The 20772-nt window shown below is 34.1% G+C and overlaps 4 protein-coding genes across 7 annotated transcripts in view; all 4 read right to left on the bottom strand.

Annotated features, from left to right (window-relative positions):
* Positions 1–225: 225 nt before the first annotated feature.
* On the bottom strand, positions 226–9946 carry LOC111713724 (uncharacterized). Its single transcript, XM_023488661.1, has 12 exons — positions 9689–9946; positions 9396–9438; positions 8807–8921; positions 8296–8413; positions 7506–7622; positions 5522–5928; positions 4854–5210; positions 3489–3571; positions 2510–2587; positions 2092–2126; positions 1021–1081; positions 226–387 (listed from the first exon to the last, which is right to left on the bottom strand). Exons 1-12 carry the CDS (start codon positions 9847–9849, stop codon positions 226–228), a joined length of 1737 nt encoding a protein of 578 aa, XP_023344429.1. The 5' UTR covers positions 9850–9946.
* Positions 9947–9957: 11 nt separating this feature from the next.
* Positions 9958–13562, bottom strand: LOC111713726 (zinc finger protein 582). Of its 4 annotated transcripts, XR_002767774.1 has the most exons (6): positions 13453–13562; positions 12628–12789; positions 12218–12278; positions 11010–11224; positions 10592–10643; positions 9958–10024 (listed from the first exon to the last, which is right to left on the bottom strand). XR_002767774.1 is itself a non-coding variant. In XM_023488663.1 (5 exons), the coding sequence occupies exons 1-4, from the start codon at positions 13479–13481 to the stop codon at positions 11039–11041; spliced, it is 438 nt and encodes a 145-aa protein (XP_023344431.1). In that variant the 5' UTR covers positions 13482–13562; the 3' UTR covers positions 10319–10643; positions 11010–11038. The 4 variants fall into 4 exon arrangements, 3 of the variants coding, with proteins under 3 accessions (XP_023344431.1, XP_023344433.1, XP_023344434.1); XM_023488663.1 differs by lacking the exon at positions 9958–10024 and having other exon boundaries at positions 10319–10643; XM_023488665.1 differs by lacking the exon at positions 9958–10024 and having other exon boundaries at positions 10319–10674; positions 11031–11224.
* Positions 13563–15345: 1783 nt separating this feature from the next.
* On the bottom strand, positions 15346–19626 carry LOC111713734 (E3 ubiquitin-protein ligase ZFP91). Its single transcript, XM_023488673.1, has 7 exons — positions 19311–19626; positions 18837–18942; positions 18056–18155; positions 17635–17721; positions 16973–17067; positions 16275–16438; positions 15346–15570 (listed from the first exon to the last, which is right to left on the bottom strand). Exons 1-7 carry the CDS (start codon positions 19562–19564, stop codon positions 15384–15386), a joined length of 993 nt encoding a protein of 330 aa, XP_023344441.1. The 5' UTR covers positions 19565–19626; the 3' UTR covers positions 15346–15383.
* LOC111713731 (protein FAM98B) overlaps positions 19605–20772 on the bottom strand; it is a 19367-nt gene continuing 18199 nt past the window's right edge. Inside the window, exons 11-14 of the mRNA XM_023488671.1 lie at positions 20615–20704; positions 20328–20400; positions 19914–20178; positions 19605–19781 (exon numbers count right to left, since the gene is read on the bottom strand). Of these exons, the coding sequence (XP_023344439.1) occupies positions 19642–19781; positions 19914–20178; positions 20328–20400; positions 20615–20704 (568 nt within the window). The 3' untranslated portion in view covers positions 19605–19641. The remainder of the gene's footprint in view (positions 19782–19913; positions 20179–20327; positions 20401–20614; positions 20705–20772) is intronic.

The following is a 20772-nucleotide window of genomic DNA, read 5'->3' as shown; positions in this document are numbered from 1 at the left end:
ATTGTTTAAATGCATAATATTTGTTTTTCTTATACTGTGCCAACTTTAGACCGTGAGAAAAATATTTGCAAAAGACCAATCAAAACGCAAATAAATTTCTCAATTTGAATAAGAGAAACTGTATAAAATTTGACCATCAAGAAAACTTATATTAGAAAAAAGTGTTACAGATTCTAGGCGCAGAATTACTTTATTTTATCTAAATTTCACACTGTCTGAAGAATCTTATTGCATCTTAGGTTGGGTTTGATCCTCCTCGAGTTTAAATGTTGAAATCTGTTTACAAGTAATGTTAAATCCTAAATACTCTTCACCAAACTCATTTAAACCTCCCGGTCTCATCTCAAGCTTTGTCTCCGTCCTGGGACACTCATTGCTCGGAGCAACCTTCAACCATTGTCATATATTCTTTAAGTAAAAAAGGGCCTAATTAATTTAAAATTGTTCTAAAGGAAACTACAGGGTTATCCACAAAGAACTGAGACGTGTTTCCTTCCATTCATGATTCTCTGCAACTTTAAACTGCTTTCTTTCTTTGCCAAATCATTGAATAACCTGTTTAAAGACAACATACAAGGCAGAAGACCTAATTTAAAGTAGGAATTGGTCGTATTTTAAAAGTTTCAAGTCGTCTTTGCAGTCTAATTCTTTGTTGATAATCAATCCTGTATGGAATCATACAAAAAAGTTGAAAAAGCCAGAGTTAAACGTACCACGTGCCTTTAGATTATTGTTTAGTGAATCAAGTAAGTCTTTCTACAAATTTAAATAAAAATGTCATGTTTGGTTGGACATCCTGTATTTTCCAGCCGTAAACAACAGTCTTCAGAAGAACTCAATTTATGTAGATATATGACAATGCCTGAATACTATCTCCAATCACAAATTGATTAGGGCCATCTTGAATGAGCGTAGAAATAACAGAATTCCGCGTAATTTTCTCCGCCTCCCGCCACGTAACGCCATGCGTTTTTTTCGTGTGAGCGTTTAAATTATCTATTCTTGCCATTCTAAAGTTACAGATTGGGCATGCGTAGGGCTTTTCTCCTGTATGAACCCTTTGATGGACCTCGTACTTTCTCTAGAAACAATTTTATACTTATAAAGTGTTTTTGATTAAATTATAAATAAATCACAGAAAAAAAATAGATTACTATTTATCAAACTGTTCTCAGTGTGAAGCAAGTGTTGAACAAATGTCAGAATTTCTTTTAATAGTTCAAAGTTGAATAATTTGAGTGGAAATAAGTCACTAAACTGGGATTGACACTAAAATAATGCATTAACACAATGTTACACAAAAAGAATGATACTATAAAGACGACATAAAACATTTAAATATGACGATCTGAATAGTTAAATTGTTTTCTACTGCAAGGAAGCATGGGTGTATGAAAAGGAATTCATAAATTCCATGATTTAATATCATTTCTTGCGGAAAACATTTCTAAAAACCTGTAAATAAATCAACAAAAGTGAGACATAAGCTATCGTATTTCGTCTCAGTGTCAGATTAAATAGTTTACCGACTTAAAGGGAGTGTTTGCGAAAAATGAAAGGGGGTATAGGCTTAATGCAATAAAAAAATCCCTTTTGATAGCTACTAATCTTACTTCTATCTGTTGCGTCTAAAAGAAGAAAATTGTTAAGAACGACTCACACCGAAGAATGTAGTGTCCATACAAATTCAGAAAGATGCAACATTCAACTCGCATTCGTAAATAGTTGATATTTCATAATATTTTATATTTTTCATGATCTGAGAGTTACTTTTGAAAACATTTATTCCTGTTTCGGAGATTTTTAATAATGAAGACGACATTTTCATATTTTCCAGGAATGTTCGAAAATCCAGCGTGTCCTCGATAATCAGGAAAAGGTTTACAAGGTACCGTTGTAACTCGGACATTCCTCTCTTTGCATCGAGGGTCCCTAGAAATTAAGCCCCTTAAGGTAGGATTTAGCAATAATTTCTTTCTTGTATTTTCTCGGAAAAGAATTGCAATAATGTTCGCAAAATAGGAAAAAGGAAATAACATCATACGAATTTAAAAGTTATGAAATAATCATAAAAAAAATCCTAAAACCTACCTGGGTTGGAGTTGATGTACCGCAGCAACATGATCCTAAGATGACAAGTTGGACAAAATTAGCATAAAGAAGGAGGGGGGTGGCAAAAGTGAGATTTTAAAGTATTGTTTATATGGGTAGGGGGGGGGGCGTGGGGCATGGCCCCCTCGTACGTGGCCATATCTAAGCGAAATGATGCGACCTTGCCGCTCCTCCAGCTTTAAGTTTACGCCAAAGCACGAGGAAAACAAGATTTGATGACAACTTAAAACTCTTCTTTTCTTCTCAAAAATCTTCAAAAAGAAAAGTTATGATAGAAAAAATGGAAGTTTTAAACTTTACGTGAAATTTACAGCTATAACAAAATTAAACGTAACGTTTGAAAATCTAGAACTTTCAAGAGTCTAAGCAAAGGATTTAACTAAATTATGCATCTTCCCTTGATATGATCCTTGTTCTTGGCTGCAACTCCACACCCGGGTTCAGGACAGAAGAACCGAGTCTCACCGTGAACTAACTGATAGGAAACAATTTAACTAGTGTATTAGATCCAGTGTGACGTTATATAATGCCTGTCGTAATATTACGCCCGGATATAACGTGACACCGGTGCAGACGTTATATAACGCCTGTAGTAATATTACGCCCGGATAGTTGGCTAATTTCTTAGACGCTCTACCATAGGTAGGACCATAGTCACACTATGGTTACGCTTTACCAGAGCAGTGTAGATAGATATATACGACCTAAAGTTGTACCTAAGGTTAAATGAATAAGAAATTGGCCAAGTGTGTGATTAATGTATCAAAGCATTGATAAACACCTGCTGAACGTAAACATGTGGTTTATTAAGTTTATAAATGTCTTCTTCCTTTCAACAATTAAAAAACAGACATTTTAAGTTCTACCCCTGACAAGTATGTATTAAGTGTGAAATATATTAACAATTTGTAACGTTTTTTTATTGCGTTCGAAATTATAACTTAGGATTAGGAATTAATATTTGGGGAACATATTTCATAAGCAAAAAGGTTTTTCAAAGGGTTATTTAATCATTTAACAAATTATCGCTTTGTTGTGGCCTTCCTTTGGTTTAAGAGTTTCAAGTCTGAAGCCTAATCATTTAGGATTCATTTATGATTAACCTGGCTGGGTAAAAATTGTACACCCATTACACCCGAAAAATTCAATTTAACATTATACACACAAAAACGGCCATAAAAGTATCTAAGACAGTATATCTACCACAAGTAGTATCTAAGGCTATGAAATCTGTCATAAATAGTATCAATCTTAGCTCATAAAATGAGCAACAAAGTTAAGTCTTACACCTGTAACAAAATAAAACCTTGGCAAAAGGCACTCCTTCACCTTGCACGGATATTAAAAGGTTTGCTTAATAAAAAGTTTATATTTACTTTAATATGAGCTCTCAGTGGTTTCTCTCCCTTCAGCAGAGCTCCACAAATATGACAAGGAAGGGTTGGAGCAGAATGAACACCTAAATGTAATAACAGAATTAGCGATGTTAGATACTTTTCCAAAGGCATTTTCCCAAAGCGGGAACTTCAAAATGAAATTTTCCCATGTGGAAACTTGCCAAATGTGAAATTTTCCCATGTGGAAACTTGCCAAATGTGAAATTTTCCCATGTGGAAACTTCCCAAATGTGCAATATTCCCAAGTCTGTCCTAGCCGCAACGCTCGGTTCCCATTGTTGAAGACCTAATCTAACCTTTGACAAGTTGCCGCTTGGGAAATTGCACATTTGGAAAGTTGTCACTTGAGTCGTCCATAGTCAAATGCCTTTGGGGAATTACCCAAGACCGAATTAGCTAACAAATATTTTAACGTACTCCGGCAGGAAGCAGAGGATTGCAGGGAGGGGTGAGTACCTGGTAGCAGTCGTGTTATTAGAGAAATATAATAGAAAGATAGAAATAGGGTGTTCCAATAAGCATGACAATCAGTTTTGCGATTTGTTTACTTGATTTGATCTGTTTTGCGATTTGTTTACTTGATTTGATCTTGACGGCATAATATTATACTCCATGGGAAATATTTAATGGCGTGGAGAAAATGTTGTTTAAAATCACAATTTCAGCTTTTTTCTGAACAGGAGATAATCCTTATAAATAATGATAATAATCTATATATAAATTTGGCTTGTCTGTTTGTTTGTTTGTCTGTTTGTTTGTTTGTATCCAATAAACGTCAAAACGGCTGAACCGATCGGGCCCAAATTTTTTGTGGGACATCTAGGGAGCCCAGGGAAGGTTTATGAATCATCAAAATTTCAAATATTTGTCTCCATCAAAATTCGATCTTCATTAAATTTTTGAAAATTTTGAAAATCCACGAAATTTTTTGTGAAAATCCGCGAATTATTTTTGTTTTGTTTTACAATGTACACAAAGAGAACATGTTCACAATTAATTTATAAGATGGGCGCGAAGCGCCCTCTAAGGCTAGTATATATATATTTATCTAGATGTCTGAGAATCTAGACGTAAACAATTACGTCCTACTTCTAGTTATCAAAATTTAATGCTTTTAACCCTTTTAACCTCCTCGGAAACTTAACTAACACTGATACATCTATTCTTGTTTACAAATTCTGCCCAGAGAGAACTGGTTTCAATATGTACGCAGAGAATACGCAACGGCAATTAACTTCCATTGCATTATATCCTTGATTACAACCTACAAGACCAATAACGATAATTCCAAGTCATCTCCAATGTAGAGTGGAGTTTAATAGAAAATAATTTAATATTTCCAACCTGAAATGTGTTTTTTAAGATTGTGCACACTAGAAAATGTTTTCAGACATATTGAACACTCCTTCGCAGATTTTATCATGAGATTTGGGCAAATCTTGGCATGGTTGTTCAGAGTGACCAATCTTCGGACTGGAAACACCTTAAAGCATCCTTCGTTGGGGCATTTTAGATAAGCATCACGGATCGGATGCTGGGTATCAGGGTGAATTTTGTAAACATGCGCGGCAAGTTGAGATTCCTTGCGCAGCTTCATCTGGCAGCCATCAATATCACATGTTAAATCAAACTGTTTCTGATTATCCAGGTCTGAGTTGTTTTCAGAGAGAAGTTTTGATCTTGATATTCTTTTTGACTTACCTAAAAAAGTTAAAAAACAATAGATTAAAGGGACGTAGTTTCAAGTGACAATCCATTTGAGGAGTTTCACAACGCTTTACGTGTGATAAAGATAAAAAAGACAATTTCCGTCAATTTGCTCGGCTTTCTCTCTACTGTCAGTGTCACCCTTTCTTTAGTATTAAATGAAACAAGTCAATCATGGCGAGGTGTGGAAACAGCAAAAGACAAATTTAGACAAAGTTTTTAAATCATTAAATATCGGGCATGGATCTATAGGAAGGATCAATTAAAATATCGTCGGCAGTAACTTAACAATATTGAATCCCTACCTTTAGAATATTCTTGATCCTCCCAAACCTCTGAATTAGTATTAACATCTGTTTCCTCTAGCGTTATATGATCACCATCTTGACAATCTAATCTAGAACTTTTTTGAAAGTTTAATTTCTGGTTAGGTCGGATATTTTCTATATGCAGGGTACTTTCAAATCTGTTTTCTCTTTTTTCTTCTTTGATAGATTCTGATACTTCAATAATACTTGAATGTCTGGTATCAGTATCTTGTGTTCTGGTATTAAACTCCTGTGGTCTGGCATTGAACTCTTGTGGTCTGGTATTGAACTCCTGTGGTCTGGAATTGAACTTCTGTTGTCTTGTATTGAACTCTTGTGTTCTGGTATTATGAAGTTCTTCACGGCACTCTGAACAAATATTTTGATCTTCTTGAATCAGAACCCTAAACAAACATTTAAACAATAAATCTAAAGAAGACATTTAAAAATTAATTTTGAATACCCAAATTAAACGACCATCAATAGATCAAACGCGAACCCTAACCACAAACCATACTTTTTAAAAATGAAGCCTAGAAAACAACAATAACTTTGTATCTATGATTTCATTGAATGCAAGATGAAAAAATGCCAAACATCTTAATTTGCTATTTATTCTACAACTGACGCAATAATGTAAATCTGGGAGGAAGCTTGTTAAATCAATGCCAATTTAAAGGGAGTGTTCTCGAAAAATAATATTGAAATACTTTCAATGTAAGTGGAGTAATTCAACTCTGTGAACATATATGGACGCAACACTCTTGGATTTAAGACGTTTTAAACCATTTTCTCCTCACAGACCCAACGAGGGAGGGAGTCCAGAGTTCCTCAAATAGTAATCACCGCCACCCAAAGCGCGCTTCTCAATTGGTAATCTCCACCACCTCAAATAGTAATCACCCCAAAAAAGTATAAAATTAAATCGTTTATTTCTTAGAAATAAGACCATATTGACCTCTTTTAATGGCCCTATGGTGTACAGTATTGTCAAAGCTTTCTTTATTGCTCCTTAGTTTCGAAAATAAATCAATAAATATGCCACACTAAGTGCTAGAAAAATATTACGCTTTTTAGTTTCAAGTTTCGCTTTAAGAATGTTTGCGGCATTTTCCTCTGAATGTTGTTTTAAACTCCTTATATAGAGAGGAAACTTTAACCCATTATTAGTGGACTAAATACTTCATTTTCAGTAGTTGGTGTGATGAGACTAATTTTTCAAAATTTTATGTTCTTTCTATGCATATAATTAGTTTTTTGTAGATGTTGAACTCGAGTAGGCGAATACAAAAATCTAAACACTGTAAAGGTTTTTTGAAAATATCTTTTAAATGGAGATTGATATTACTTTGGGCGCGATTAGATAATTTTTAGTAAATTTTAAGTCCTTTCTATGCATATAATTAGTTTTGTTGTAGATGTTGAACTCAAGTTGGCGAATACAAAAATCTAAACACTGTAAAGGTTTTTAAAAAATATCTTTTAAATGGAGATTGATATTACTTTGGGCGCGATGAGATAATTTTTAGTAAACAGGAAGCCCGATCTTTTTTGTATCTTGACGCCAATCATGAAATGCAGTCATTTAAGTGACGAATTGGATCTAAGATTCGGCTAAAATGAACTGTGCCTTGATTCCTAGTTTTTGTTGACCAAACAGATCTGAAAATAATTTGAAAATTTAGTTTAAGTCAATACAGATGCCATAAAACCCCGATAGATGTCGAAAATTGTGTTAAAAGTGCATTAAATTCAAATCACAGAAAACAAAATTTTACGGTGATTACTAATTGAGGAGCGCGCTTGCCGCAAAACAGATTTGGGTGGCGGTGATTACTATTTGAGGAACTCTGGACTCCCTCCCTGACCCAACAGATAGAAGTAAAACTAATAGCAATCGATATTGAATTCAATTCTATATCAGCCTTAACCCCCTTTCATTTTTCGCTAACATTCCCTTTAAAGATAAGATTTGGTTTACCTAGAACAGTGTCGACTCCGAAGGTAAAGTTGATCCCTGTATTTTTCTAAAAGAATATTTGTAAGATCAGGATTCACTTCCTGTTCATCCTGGAACCCAACACACGGAGAATATTCCCTAAACACGAGTCTATCCAGTAGTTCCAACGTCGTTGTCTACATTAAAGGGAGTGTTCGCGTAATTTCAAGTGACCCCCTATGCAAAGATGGCAATGTCTGATTCACAATGATACCTTAGAACCCGTTATCTGATCAATAAAGTGGAATATATTGAGGTTTTTCTATTACAAGAATAAAACTTTTGTAGAGAAACCACAATTGAAAACAAACACTTCAAATTACACATCCCCTTTAACAGATGGACTGCCGAAGTAATTTTAATTCAATTGACCCTTTATATCCGATTCACCTGGTCCCTGTAAACATTTTTTTGAGAGTGAAAAATCTTGTAAGATGTTTTATATTTCAACATACTACTATTTGATTTCCAAGAATTTAAGACAAATTTTGATTGGAATTTTTAAAACACTTTTTTGACTTTCAACATTAGGATAGTTTTCTTGGTGAATTAATTTTCCTTAAATTTTCCATCGCTAAATTTTCCGCTAAGAAAATTAGGATATCTCTTGCATCGATGGTCCGAAAAAAAAGTATTCCGTTTTGAATCTGCCCATCTTAATTGTACATTTACATGTAGCTATGTAAATGGAGGGTCCCTTAAGTTCCTTTAAAAGGGCTTTAGGTAAGTCACACTTTGGTATCCCAATCCTCTCTACCTCTTCAAGACTAACCTGTTTAGTATAAAGAGTATATGATCGACCAGACTAACATCTATCCCGGTCCTCTCTACAACCTCCGCCTCAACCTCTTCAAGAACCTCCTCGTTGTAGGCGACTAACAGTATCTTAACTAGATTAACAATGAATCAACCAGGGATTTATATTTTCTTAAAAACAACCCCCCCTCCCTCTTTTCAAACATTAATTTTTTCCCTCAGTATAAAAAGAACGCTTTTTTCCCGCTGAATAGGGGATATAAATGAATTTTTTGGGGAAAAAAAGTGTCAAAACAGGGAAAAATAAATTAACTTTTTAATTAAAAATTAACTTTTAATCTTCAAAGAATCTCTACTTCCGGCATTTTTTTTTGGGGGGGGGGATGCCCCGTAGACTTCCTGCAAGTTATTTGACCCCAAAATTCATTGATTTTCTCACAAAATCAATTATTTTTTCTTATTAACTTGTGCAGTACAAAACCTTAAGTTTCACACAAGAAAATAAAAAAATACAAGACATAACCTACTTTTAAACTCTTTCTTGAAGATTAGAACAAAAACTAGCGGACTAAAAGAAAGGATAGGGATAGCCTTCTCTTTCTTATCATTTAATTTCATCAGCTTCAGGAAGGTCTGGTTTCCCTGAATAAAAGAGTATTTACAACAGTACCCTTAAAACCTTTATCTGCTCCACAGCGTGGAAGATATCGTCGTTTGCCTAAACGTATTTAATTCTGATAATTCCCATATGTCTTTTTCAGTAAAAATGCGTAAGTAAAAATAATCAGGTTTCAACATTATAAATATTGATTTCTGAAACGTATAATCGGGCATTGTCATCTTTGCATAGAGGGTCACTCATGCAGGGGAGTGATCGTTAAATAAACGATCGTCAAATAAATAGTCGTTAAATAAAAGATCGTTAAATAAAAGATCGTTTACATATTTCAGAAAAATCAGAGATGTAACTTTATGAATCTGACAAGTTCCTAAATGAAGGTTGAGAATGAATCTCGATATTAACCAGATACAAAAGTGCCTAATTTGTGTTTGGTTTTATACATAAGGGGGGGGGAGAATGAGTTGGAAGTTGGATAAGAGTGTAAAAATACAAACCTTGATAAACAGATGGGTTTGGATGTTTGCCTCCGATGGTATTCTATATTTAAGAGGTTTAAACCCTTTACCTTGTAGTAAGGACGCGAAGCTTTCAATTTCAAACTTTAACCAAATATTTATAAAAATAATTAAGGGGGAAAATGCTCTGTCAGTGGTTTAATTTACTTTAACAATGGAATTCGCAAAATTGACTGTATTCCAGCAGAAATTGTAAAGAATTCATTAAATCACATAATGTATTAGGGGAGGACCCCCCCCCCCTTCAATAACACGGTGTAGCTTAAACCTTCCTAGTGTTTATATTGTTCAGGTGAAAATCCATTTTTGTTCTGAAATCAAAATTTAAAGAATTGAATATTATTTTAAACTGGTTGATGTCTAATTTTATTCTAGACAGAAAAATTAACATTTTATAAGCTGATACTTCATAATGAAAAATAAATGTCAACATTTTTTTTAAAATGTTTAATAACTTCCTTACTAAAACACAGGGTACTCAAATACTTGTTTATAAAAAAACTAGATAATTCATATTTATCAAATTATTACTTACACAAAAGCATTGTTTAAGTTTTTAAAGGATTGTATACGTAATTTCATATGACGCTCTATATATGGTGGCACGTCTGATTTACAACAGTACCCCTTAGAAGGTTTGTATAATCAATAATGAATACTATTAACTTTGAAAATCTGTTTTTTATTTAATTTTCTCAATATCAGTGAATTGTGGATTTCTGAGAATGAAGAAAACACCTTGAAACTAGAAAAGCGCCGATATCTTCTTCATTATTGATCAAAGGCCGAATTTAAAGAATATGATCCGCAGCTTAAATTTAAGACGCGGCTCAAATATGACTGGATCCACTTAAAATCTTATTCAATGTTTCAAGCTAGTGCTCAATTGTAACCTGTTCTTGGGGGATTTAAGACGCCGTCAAATTCATTAATTTCAAACTCGGTGTCAAGAACCGAGCATGCTCCTCAATATCTTTAAAGGGTCTGTAAGTAAACCTTAACCGGCCTGATCAATAATGTGGAAAGTATTGTTCCCCCCCCCCCATGTTTAAAAGTGCTTATTTTAGAAGTTACAAGTCCATTTTGTAGAGAACCCACAATTGTAAATATTCAGTTTAAAATTATTAACATAGATATCAAATTCATGCTTGACCAGACAAAGTTTTCAAGGGTACCGTTGTGAATCAGGCATTGCCATCTTTGCATGGAGGGTCACTTGAAATAAGACCTTTTAGGGTTTGGTTACAATTTACCAGTGCTTAGGATCCATATAATTTTGATGCGGATCCTGGATCTGCACTGGAAAAAATGGATCCGGATGAAAATTTCAATAAGATTTTCTGATTTTTTAACAAAAGAAAAATTTTCAAATCAAATTTCTTCTTTATTTTCCGCTTATTTTTATGCTAAAACTTGATGAACTATTCAGCGATAAGAAATTTTTGATAATCTCTTGTTTATAACAATTCAGATTTAAGTTTTAATAGCAAAAAGTTTTTTTTTTTTTTGCAGGTTTTTATTGATATTTTGCCCCTCAGATTCGGAATGTTGCGGATCCAACGGATACGGATTCTAAGCACTGAAACTTGCAACCCGTTTCAGAAACAAATAAACTTCAAATTTTACAAATTTGTTGTGCTGGCCAGGATCTTGTAGGGTTCAGTTTTCACAGGTTCTATGAGAAGGTTGAAATGCTGAAGCTCGTCCTGGCCCCGGTCAACAGGGATGATATTGTAAACAGGAGGAAGAGCAAGAGGGTCGTGATCATTCTTATTTCGACATGATACCCCAGTCATACCCTCGGCCTCCTAGTATATACAACATTCGTTCAAGAGGTTTGTATATACTGTACCTGGAGTGCAGAGGGGGGGGGAGGCTGATTTCGTTTCCTTTGTGGTGGAATGCTGAGATCTAATAAGAGTTCCTCGGGATAGTTTAGTACAACTCAATCCCAAAACTTTATTGTAAAATAGTAATAAAATGTGTTTATTTTCCCTAAACCTCCGCCATTCTAAAAGTTTTAATGTCATGAAATTAAAATGCTTAATTTTAGTTGGGTTGGAAGGGACGGATATGAAGACCCTATGCTCGATCCTTTGAACAACCCTAATATCAGGTAATTTCTAGAAATATGAAGACTGATGTTTTGTAATAATTCAAAATAAAAAAATAATCTTTCTGTAAATGTATTTCTATGAATCGCGCCCATCTTCTATTTAAATTGTGAACATTTTCTTTTTGTTTACATTTTAAAACAAAGAAAAAAAATTCGCGTTTTAAGAATTTAAATTTTTTATAAAATTAAAAACCTTTAAAACACATTTTTTTAAATTTTTATCATTCGTAAACCTTCCCTGTGGTCACGTGATGTCCCACAAAGAATTTGGGCCCGATCGGTTCAGCCGTTTTGACGTTTATTGGATACAAACAAACAGACAGACAAGCCAAATTTATATATAGACTTCGCTTCGCGCCCTTCTTTCTAGCCTTAGAGGGCGCTTCGCGCCCATCTTCTAAATTAGTTGTGAACATGTTCTCAGATATTGGATAAAGATAACAATAAAGATAACAATAAAGATAACGATAACGATAACGATAACGATAACGATAACGATAACGATAACGATAACGATAAAGATAAAGAGCTGAGTGTAAATCTATTAGTGTCAAGTCTATGGCAGTTTGTCATAAAGACAATTTAAGTTAAGTTAAGAAAACTAACAACTGAAATTAATATTTTGTTTACAGGGATGTGGCAATAAAGCAATTTTTATACCAATAAAATATTCAATGTTCAGTACCTTCCAAGTTACGCCGTGCGACTTTTTAGTGTGAAGATTTAAATTGTCTAGTCTCGAACACCTAAAACGTAATAAACATACAGTGAGCCCCATAAAACTTTTGAATTAAGTTATGGTATTGTACAGTGTACAGTGTACAAGGTGCAGTGTGCAGTGTACAGTGTACAGTTTACAGTGTACAGTGTACAGTGTACAGTTTACAGTGTGTAGTGTACACCAATTTCTGCTAATTTATTTATTCTATTTATTCGTACACAATTATAATGGTACAATTTAAAATCAAGGAGGAATGAGATATATAAGATATGAAATATANAACTGAATATTTAAAAATTATCTTTGATTTTTAAAATAAATATTGAAGATCCCACTTTTATAAAATTATATAAAATAAAAAGATGTTTTCTTACCTGAAACTACATATAGGACAAGCAAACGGTTTCTCTCCAGTATGAACTCTCATATGTTGTTCAAACCGTCGTTTATCATTAAATTTTTTATCACATAGAGTACAGGGATGGATAAACTTCCCCATATGCTTGTTTTCACACATCCTTCGCTGATGCCTGTATCTGAAAAATAATAAATTGAGCTATTTTTGTTTGATATTTCCACTCCCCCTGTCAAATTGCACTCCAACAACCAACTTAAAAAAAACCCTTACTTTGACCACTAACTTCAATATTTAAGATACTGGAGAAGTTTAAAATCTGAAAATTAGAACATTACGACTCACTGGGGAAATAATCATCATTCAAACTTACAACTTTGTTTGGCAAATCCTGGATGATAGGTGTTCTAAAGTGGGGCATGGCTCAAATTTGGTCGTGTGGCTGGGCGCTTCTCAAATAAAAATAAAAAAGAAATCAATTTATTCACATCAGAGAAGGCCGGGCTGAAAACCCAGGACATGTTACGGACTTGAAACTCCAATCCATTACCGGAGCCTTAATCCCTGCAACTTATGATTTGATTTAAAAAAGGAAGAAATAATATTTTGTGAATTCTAATAAATTAAGACAAATATAATTTTGGAAAGAAAACTGACTGGTAAATTACAAGACAGAAAACGTTGATGTTACAGATTTTATGCCAGAATATATATACTAGCTCGAGTACCCAGCATTGCGTGGATTAAAAACTTATTCTTTGAAAGCAAACCTACTCAACTTACTCAGCATTAACGTGGCTCTAAAATTAGTAAAAATTAGATTACAACTTTATAAACTAGATACCTGAAATCTTTCCCACAACCGTGACACATGTAGAGTTTCTCGTTCTTATGGACTGATGAAATATGATCAAGCAATGACGCCTAAAACGGAATAATTGACATGTAATATATCCTGACATGTTATATATCCAGAAACGGAATAATTGACATGTTATATATCCTAAACGGAATAGATGACATGTTATATATCCTGAAACGGAATAATTGACATGTTATATATCCTGAAACAGAATAATTGACATGTTATATATCCTATATCAATTCAATGAATGAGATACCCTTATTTTTCTACCTAAAAATAGATTTTTTCAATTGAGTTTTCTGTAAAAACTCCCTGGCATGTTTTTGCTGCAGAGACAATAAAAGCGAATAAATTTAGAAAACCTTCATTTTTTCTTCAATAATAAAAAAGATATAATTTTGCTTTTAGTGTACTGGGTACCGTTGTGAATTGAACATTTCAGTTTTTATATACAGGGGAAATTCACGTCTGCAATCTCCTGAATCATGAAACTCTATGTTTTACTTAAACAAGACAGATTTCAACCAAATTGAATTAAAAATGTTTTTAAGGCTTTAATGAGGTTATATTTTAGAAATTTTAATTTAAGGCAAGTTTTCCTCGATTATGTTGTGCTGTTAATTTACCTTAGAGTTCACAGAAAGTAAATTTTAAATCGTAAAATAATTTTCTAAGAAAATGATTTTTTGCCACAAACTAATATCCTGACAGTATAAACCCTAGATATGTCTAATGCACATTTTTGCATCCTGATGGTGTTTCACTTTGATATTTTCAAACTTAAATTATTTGATATCTAGACAAAATCCATATTTTAAAATGTCAAATGTTTAGAATTTTACAAACTTAGTTCATTTGTTTTTTTAGAATAAAAAAATGTTATAAAGTTGTAGCCATAAAACTCCAATATAGGAAGTCGACTTCATAACAATACTTAAGTCCATTTATAGTTTCAAAGCAAAATGTTTAGTAGACACTTATTAAATCACTTATTAAGTTAAATGGGTCTGTTTGCACTGCACAATTTCTGTGTCCACCATGCTCATTGGCTTATGTAAAGTCATAAATGGAGTCTAGAAGTCGTTTTCCTATTTAAAGGTTTTCTGGTGATCGCTTTAAAATATGTTTTAGTTGAAAGTGCAGCTAGATTCGGTCTAGCTTTATCCAACCTAGGAGACATCACTGGGTAATAATTTGACAATTCTTATTTTCATATTTTTTACAAATTACATTTTTAATCGATTTATATATTTCTTGTGGAGATAATCTTTTTTTTCAATATTCTTCTTTCCTGTGTATCTTTATTCACTTTATTTAACTGTGTTGCNTATACAGTTCTGAACATAGCTGATAAAGCAATTTGTATTTCTCATTAATTTTCTGCAAGTCTGTATTCTGGATGTAGGTATGAAGAAATAAGTTTTTTCGTCAGCTCATGATTCAGCAGCATCAAAATTCATGTTTCATTTGGAAAATAAAGTAATAGAATTTCCAACATTAAAGTTTACATTAGTCCAGAATTTTTTTAGTTTCATTAGGTTTATTGTTTAATTATAAAATGCTACTGAGTTCGTTGAGATCATAGGTTTTAATCATCACATAAAAAATTAATTAGATGTGTCAGTTTTAGTACTGTAAACTCCCTAAAAATCAATATCATTGATTGTAGTCCTGATTTCCTGAATAGTGAAAAGAAAAATTCTTTAAAAAACACCAAAAAACTCATTTTTGTTTTTATGGATTTGTTTTTAAAGGCCAACCCGGTGTTAGGTAAGTTTAGGCCGATCTCTGCGGCTAGGATGTTAAGGTAAAAAAGGGGAGTCAGGGGGGGGAATAATACTAAGAATTGAATTGAATTGAATTTTATTGAATTGAATTAAATTGAATAGAATTGAATTAACATTATTTCTTTAATAACAAATTGAAAGGACGGAAAAGTGCTTAAATCCTAGAGCCGGACCCCTGGCGTACCTAAGTTCCGGAGCTGAGAGCTTGGTTGTCCCTATCAGCTCCTTGTCTGGATGTATCTTGTTGATGTGAACAGCTAGTTTTCTACCAACCTCTTTAAAGGTTCGTTTACAGCTTGGAACTGGACAACTAAAGTAGAATCTTCCATTAGTTCTGGGATTTATATATATATCATCAGGAGTATCAGGAGTATCTGTATCAGTGTCAGGATATATATAAATATATATATATATCAGTAGTATCAGGAGTATCTGTATTAGTGTCAGGATATATATATATATTTATATATATCAGGAGTATCAGGAGTATCTGTATCAGTGTCAGGATATATATGTATATATATCATCAGGAGTATCAGGAGTATCTATATCAGTGTCAGGATATATATCTATAAATATATAGCAGGAGTATCAGGAGTATCAGGAGTCTCTGTATCAGTGTCAGGATATATATCTATAAATATATAGCAGGAGTATCAGGAGTATCTGTATCAGTGTCATGATAAATATCTATAAATATAAAGCAGGAGTATCAGTGACTTATCGACTTAAACTAATATGTACTTTTTAAAATTATTTAATTTATTCATTTAATGAATTTAAAATAAAGTAATGTATATTTCAGTTAATTTCCTATCTAGTAGTAATCTCTGTCTGTCTGTCAGATCATATCTCATGAACCCCTTGACTGACTTGTCTCAAATTTTTAGGGAACTCGGGAGAACCACAGGAATGTTCTTAGCTTGGTTGTAAATTTTAAGTTGAGTAGGGGGGGGATTCTACTACAATTTTTTTTCTGCCAACACTTAATTCACAGTTAGGAGTTCAAAGTACCTTATTAGACCGTTTCCCTTATGAGCTTCAGTTAGATGTTTCTCCAATGATTTCTTCCTTCGAAACCTTCTTTTACAATCCACTTCCGGACAAACGTAACTCACTTCCGGTTTCTTTTCCGGAGTTTCTTCCCAAATAAATTGTTCAGGCTGCTCCTGTAGAACCTTAAAAAAGATGTGAATATATCTATAGTATTTTTATAATATCTAAATATATAAAGTTGTAATCTCTGTTTTTCCGTTCGTTGTTTCTGATCATATGAGAGAGGAGGCTAGGCTTGGACTGTCAAGTACGATCTCTGACCCGAGAACGGTGCAGTGGAGTAGTTCGTTATCATGATGTTTTCTCCCTACACTGTCTTGCTATAAACCGTTTGATTCTGTTTTATTATTTTAATGAAGTAATCTTCTCGTGTTATACTTTAATATCGTGAAGCAAAACTAGTAATATATACATTTATTGAAGTCGGTTTTGATTCAAATCCTACACTACCCTGTAGTTTTTTGGAATTTAAAGACAATATTTTTAATAATTGTTTTGATCAAAAATAACATTAATCCGTCAGCATAACAATAATAATTACAATGCCAACAATAGAACCCTATTTACAGAAGAAGGGCTGTGCATACTGCATTATAAGTAAGTTGAACTGAACAAGCACAGAATAAAGAATATCAAATCAATGAAATTAATTTCACCTTAGTTTTACTATTTTTCTCAGAACTCTTGGTTTCCTCCTTCTCCTCTTCCTCCCCCTGGTACACGCTCAGATCTGGGGACATGTTCACCTCTTCTACAAGTACATCAATCAATCAATCAACCAACCAATCAATCAATCAATCAATCAATCAACCAGCCTGACAATAAATAAACCAATCAATTAACCAATCAAACTAAATATCAATCACTTCATGTTGAGGGAGAGGGGGGAGGGGGGGGGGGGCATAAAAACTGTAGAAGATAAAATAATATCTGTTCATTGAAACCTGTTCATTTTTCAAACATTAAAATAAGAAATTCTGGGAAATAAAGGATTATTTCAAGTAAATTGCATGAAATAATTTAGAATTGTTTATTTCATGTAAAATCAAGTATTAAACGGGGAAATTAAGTAATTTGGGACAAATATATTTGAAATTTGTTTTGGCAGGAGAAAAAATCTCTTTGCTAAAACACGGGGACACTGGGGTCCTTTGCCTCAGAACCGTCAATTCTGTAGATTTAATTGCACTGATCTGAACTTAAATTAGATATTAATTGCACTGATCTGAACTTAAATTAGATTTTAATTGCACTGATCTTAACTTAAAATTAGATTTTAAGGACGCTTTATTCTCCTACTAGTATTCACTACTCATACCTGGAATATGATTAATCTTGTTCTCCATACTAAGCTCTGGACTGACCAGCCGTAAACATGAAGTACAGATATCATCCGGGGATTTACCTTCATTAAAAAAATGTTATTTCAAGTAAAAAAGCTGATGATACTTTTAGTGTTGAAAATAGAGCAAAATGAGAATAACGATTCACATATTCAAATATTAAAAACAATTTACCTGAATGCAAAGATTATTTGCTCCTGTAATGTATACCTGGATACAAGGATGGTTTTATTATCCTTGTACAGTCCCCGCTCCTGTACAGTATAGTATACCTGGATACAAGGATGGTTTTATTATCCTGGTACAGTCCCTGCTCCTGTACAGTATAGTATACCTGGATACAAGGATGGTTTTATTATCCTGGTACAGTCCCTGCTCCTGTATAGTATAGTATACCTGGATACAAGGATGGTTTAATTATCCTGGTACAGTCCCTGCTCCTGTAGTAAATACGATCTCCGAACCTCTCAATGAGAATACAACTAACACTAGCATTCTAAACAACATTCAGTCATTTAAACATTTGTCTTAACTTCATTCAACATCAACCTAGGTAACCTTATTTTAGCAATATTACAGAATAGCGCTGTCCTGCCATTACCAAAATAAATGTGGTCTGCAATTTTTGTGCTATTATTATTATTATTATTATTATTAACATTCAACCTACAGTCAAAGTATCATGTCCTGTAGGCTATGATACGTTGAGCTCCAGGGTCGAGCTCCAACCACTTACCCTTGTCTACATGGGTTTTAGTGGATCATATCTGACGGTGCATTATTTATGATTCAGTGCATTTTGCCAGCGTATGTAAGGAGGCATGCTATATTACCGGAGATATGAATAATTTCGTTTGAGACACTTTTATGGTTTTATTTAATGAATTGAAATTTAGAACAAATTCCTAATATTTCTAGTATTTTTAGAGCAAACAATGGCAGACCTCATTTTTGAAATGGCAAGACTAGGGCTATGTAGGCGACTTTTAAGTCATCAAACAATCTACATTATTCCGTGTTTTTTAATAGTTTCACTAAATGTATTCTTAAAAAAGATATGAACCTGTCCAATACTAGACTTGCCAAAATCAAATCAAAAGATAAGCCTCCCCCCCCCCCCGGCCCCCCAAAAAATGATAATTGTTTGCCAAAGTTTGAGTTTAAGTTGACATGATTCCTGTATTGTATCCCCTAGACCGGAGCATGGTGTACAGGGCTCCTGGAGAACAGATATTACATCTCGAACCTCAGCTTCAGTACACAGAGCTGAACCTTGTAGAAACCTGGAATCAAATACAATTCATAACCTGGATAAAGTTGTATAATTTAGAGTCCTAAATACAAAAAGAAACTCTACTAAATTGATGAGGGATTTACTAAAAACTAAGTTTAAAAAGCTAAAAGGAACTGTTTACGTAAATTCAATTGACCCTCAATGTAAAGAGTTATATGCCTATTTACGAGGGCGAACCTTTCAAACCTTTCTCTAAGTATTAAAAAGATATCACCGTTCCTTCTCTCTACTGCACAAATCCGCAAGCATTTTTTAGAGAATCTGACATTGGAAAAATGTTTTAACGGGTGATATGGACATTTAACTCTTTAAATGGAGGGTCACTTAAAGTTACACAGTCCCTTTATGTTAACATTCCTGGAGCAGATGGTTTCCTCGTTGTACGTCAGGGTTGATAAACTCAGCTGAGAGGAGGACTTCCAGCTCAGGAGTAGAAATATAGGAGGAGACAGGGACGGAACTCCTCCGGGTTGAGGTTGCCAGCTCCGATGAATTCTCAGAGAAGTTTGCTCTCCTGACTCCAGGATCTCTGTATAGATACTGGAATCCCGCGTTCGGAGAAGAGATCCAAACATTTGGAATTGATCCTGAGATTCGCGAGGTTTTACCATTTTGAAATTCACAGCTTAAGCTAAATCCCTTGACATATTATCTGTAACAAAATGCGTAAAATAAAATAAAATAAAATTTAATTTGCATCACCACGGTATCCAACTCTTCCTCCACTCCAACCTGCTCCTTGTACTCGTCCTCCACCTCGACCTCCTCCACCCCGACCCTGATAACCTCGTCCACCACCTCCTCCTCCTCCGCCATGGTGACCACCACCTCCTCCCTAAAGGATTATTTCAAGTAAATTGCATGAAATAATTTAGAATTGTTTATTTCATGTAAAATCAAGTATTAAACGGGGAAATTAAGTAATTTGGGATCGGTATCCAACTCTTCCTCCACTCCAACCTGCTCCCTGGTAGCCTCCGCCTTGATGTCCGTCTCCTCTGCCATCATGGTATCCTCCTCTACCTCCACCTCCTTGGTATCCGCCGCCACGACCTCCACCTCCCTGGTATCCGCCACCTCTGCCTCCGCCTCCTTGGTATCCGCCACCACGGCCTCCACCTCTACCCTGGTCAGGCTGACGCTGAGACCAGCCCGGCATCTCAGGGGGCGGAGCAGTCATTGTGTCAGTTCTTCCACCACGGTCGGGTACTTCTCCGATCATAACCTAGTTAAACTCAGATTATCAACTTTAAATCATAATTAAATCAAAGATAAAATAAAAGCATGATTATTATGACTTTAATCATTAGAATGATCCCCTCCCTTAAGTCACATTATAAAGACTAGTCTGAGTGTGGGTCCTGGAATTACTACCTTATTAAGACTAGTCTGAGTGTGGGCCCTGGAATTACTACTACAAACTTTTTCCATGATAGCAGCATCCTCTCTAAGAATAATAAAAGAGTGATAACAAATTTTTGTGTGGTGATTTTTTAATCTTTTTTTCCCTCAAAGCATTATATTTATTTGAAAAATAAAAAAAATCTTTTGAGAATTTTCTGTTTTAAAAATATCTAAAAAAAAAATCTTCTAATTGACAGACAAATCAAAACCAAAAACCAAGCCGATCACACATTGACGACAATGCCACGCTCCTTTACCTAGCAGCAAGAAGATCTGGTATACCAACACGTGGTTTATCCTGCAGAACAGATCTTAGTTTGTTGTACAGTACAGCAATCTCACCCTCCCTGCACATAATAAATGTACTCCTCAAAAAAACCTTCCAATAAGTTTATAAAATTAATAAATCTCTTGG

This window comes from Eurytemora carolleeae, unplaced genomic scaffold (genome assembly GCF_000591075.1).
Source record: "Eurytemora carolleeae unplaced genomic scaffold, Eaff_2.0 scaffold782, whole genome shotgun sequence".
Classification (NCBI taxonomy): Eukaryota; Metazoa; Arthropoda; class Copepoda; order Calanoida; family Temoridae; genus Eurytemora; species Eurytemora carolleeae.
This window is presented reverse-complemented; position numbering and strand designations above follow the sequence as displayed.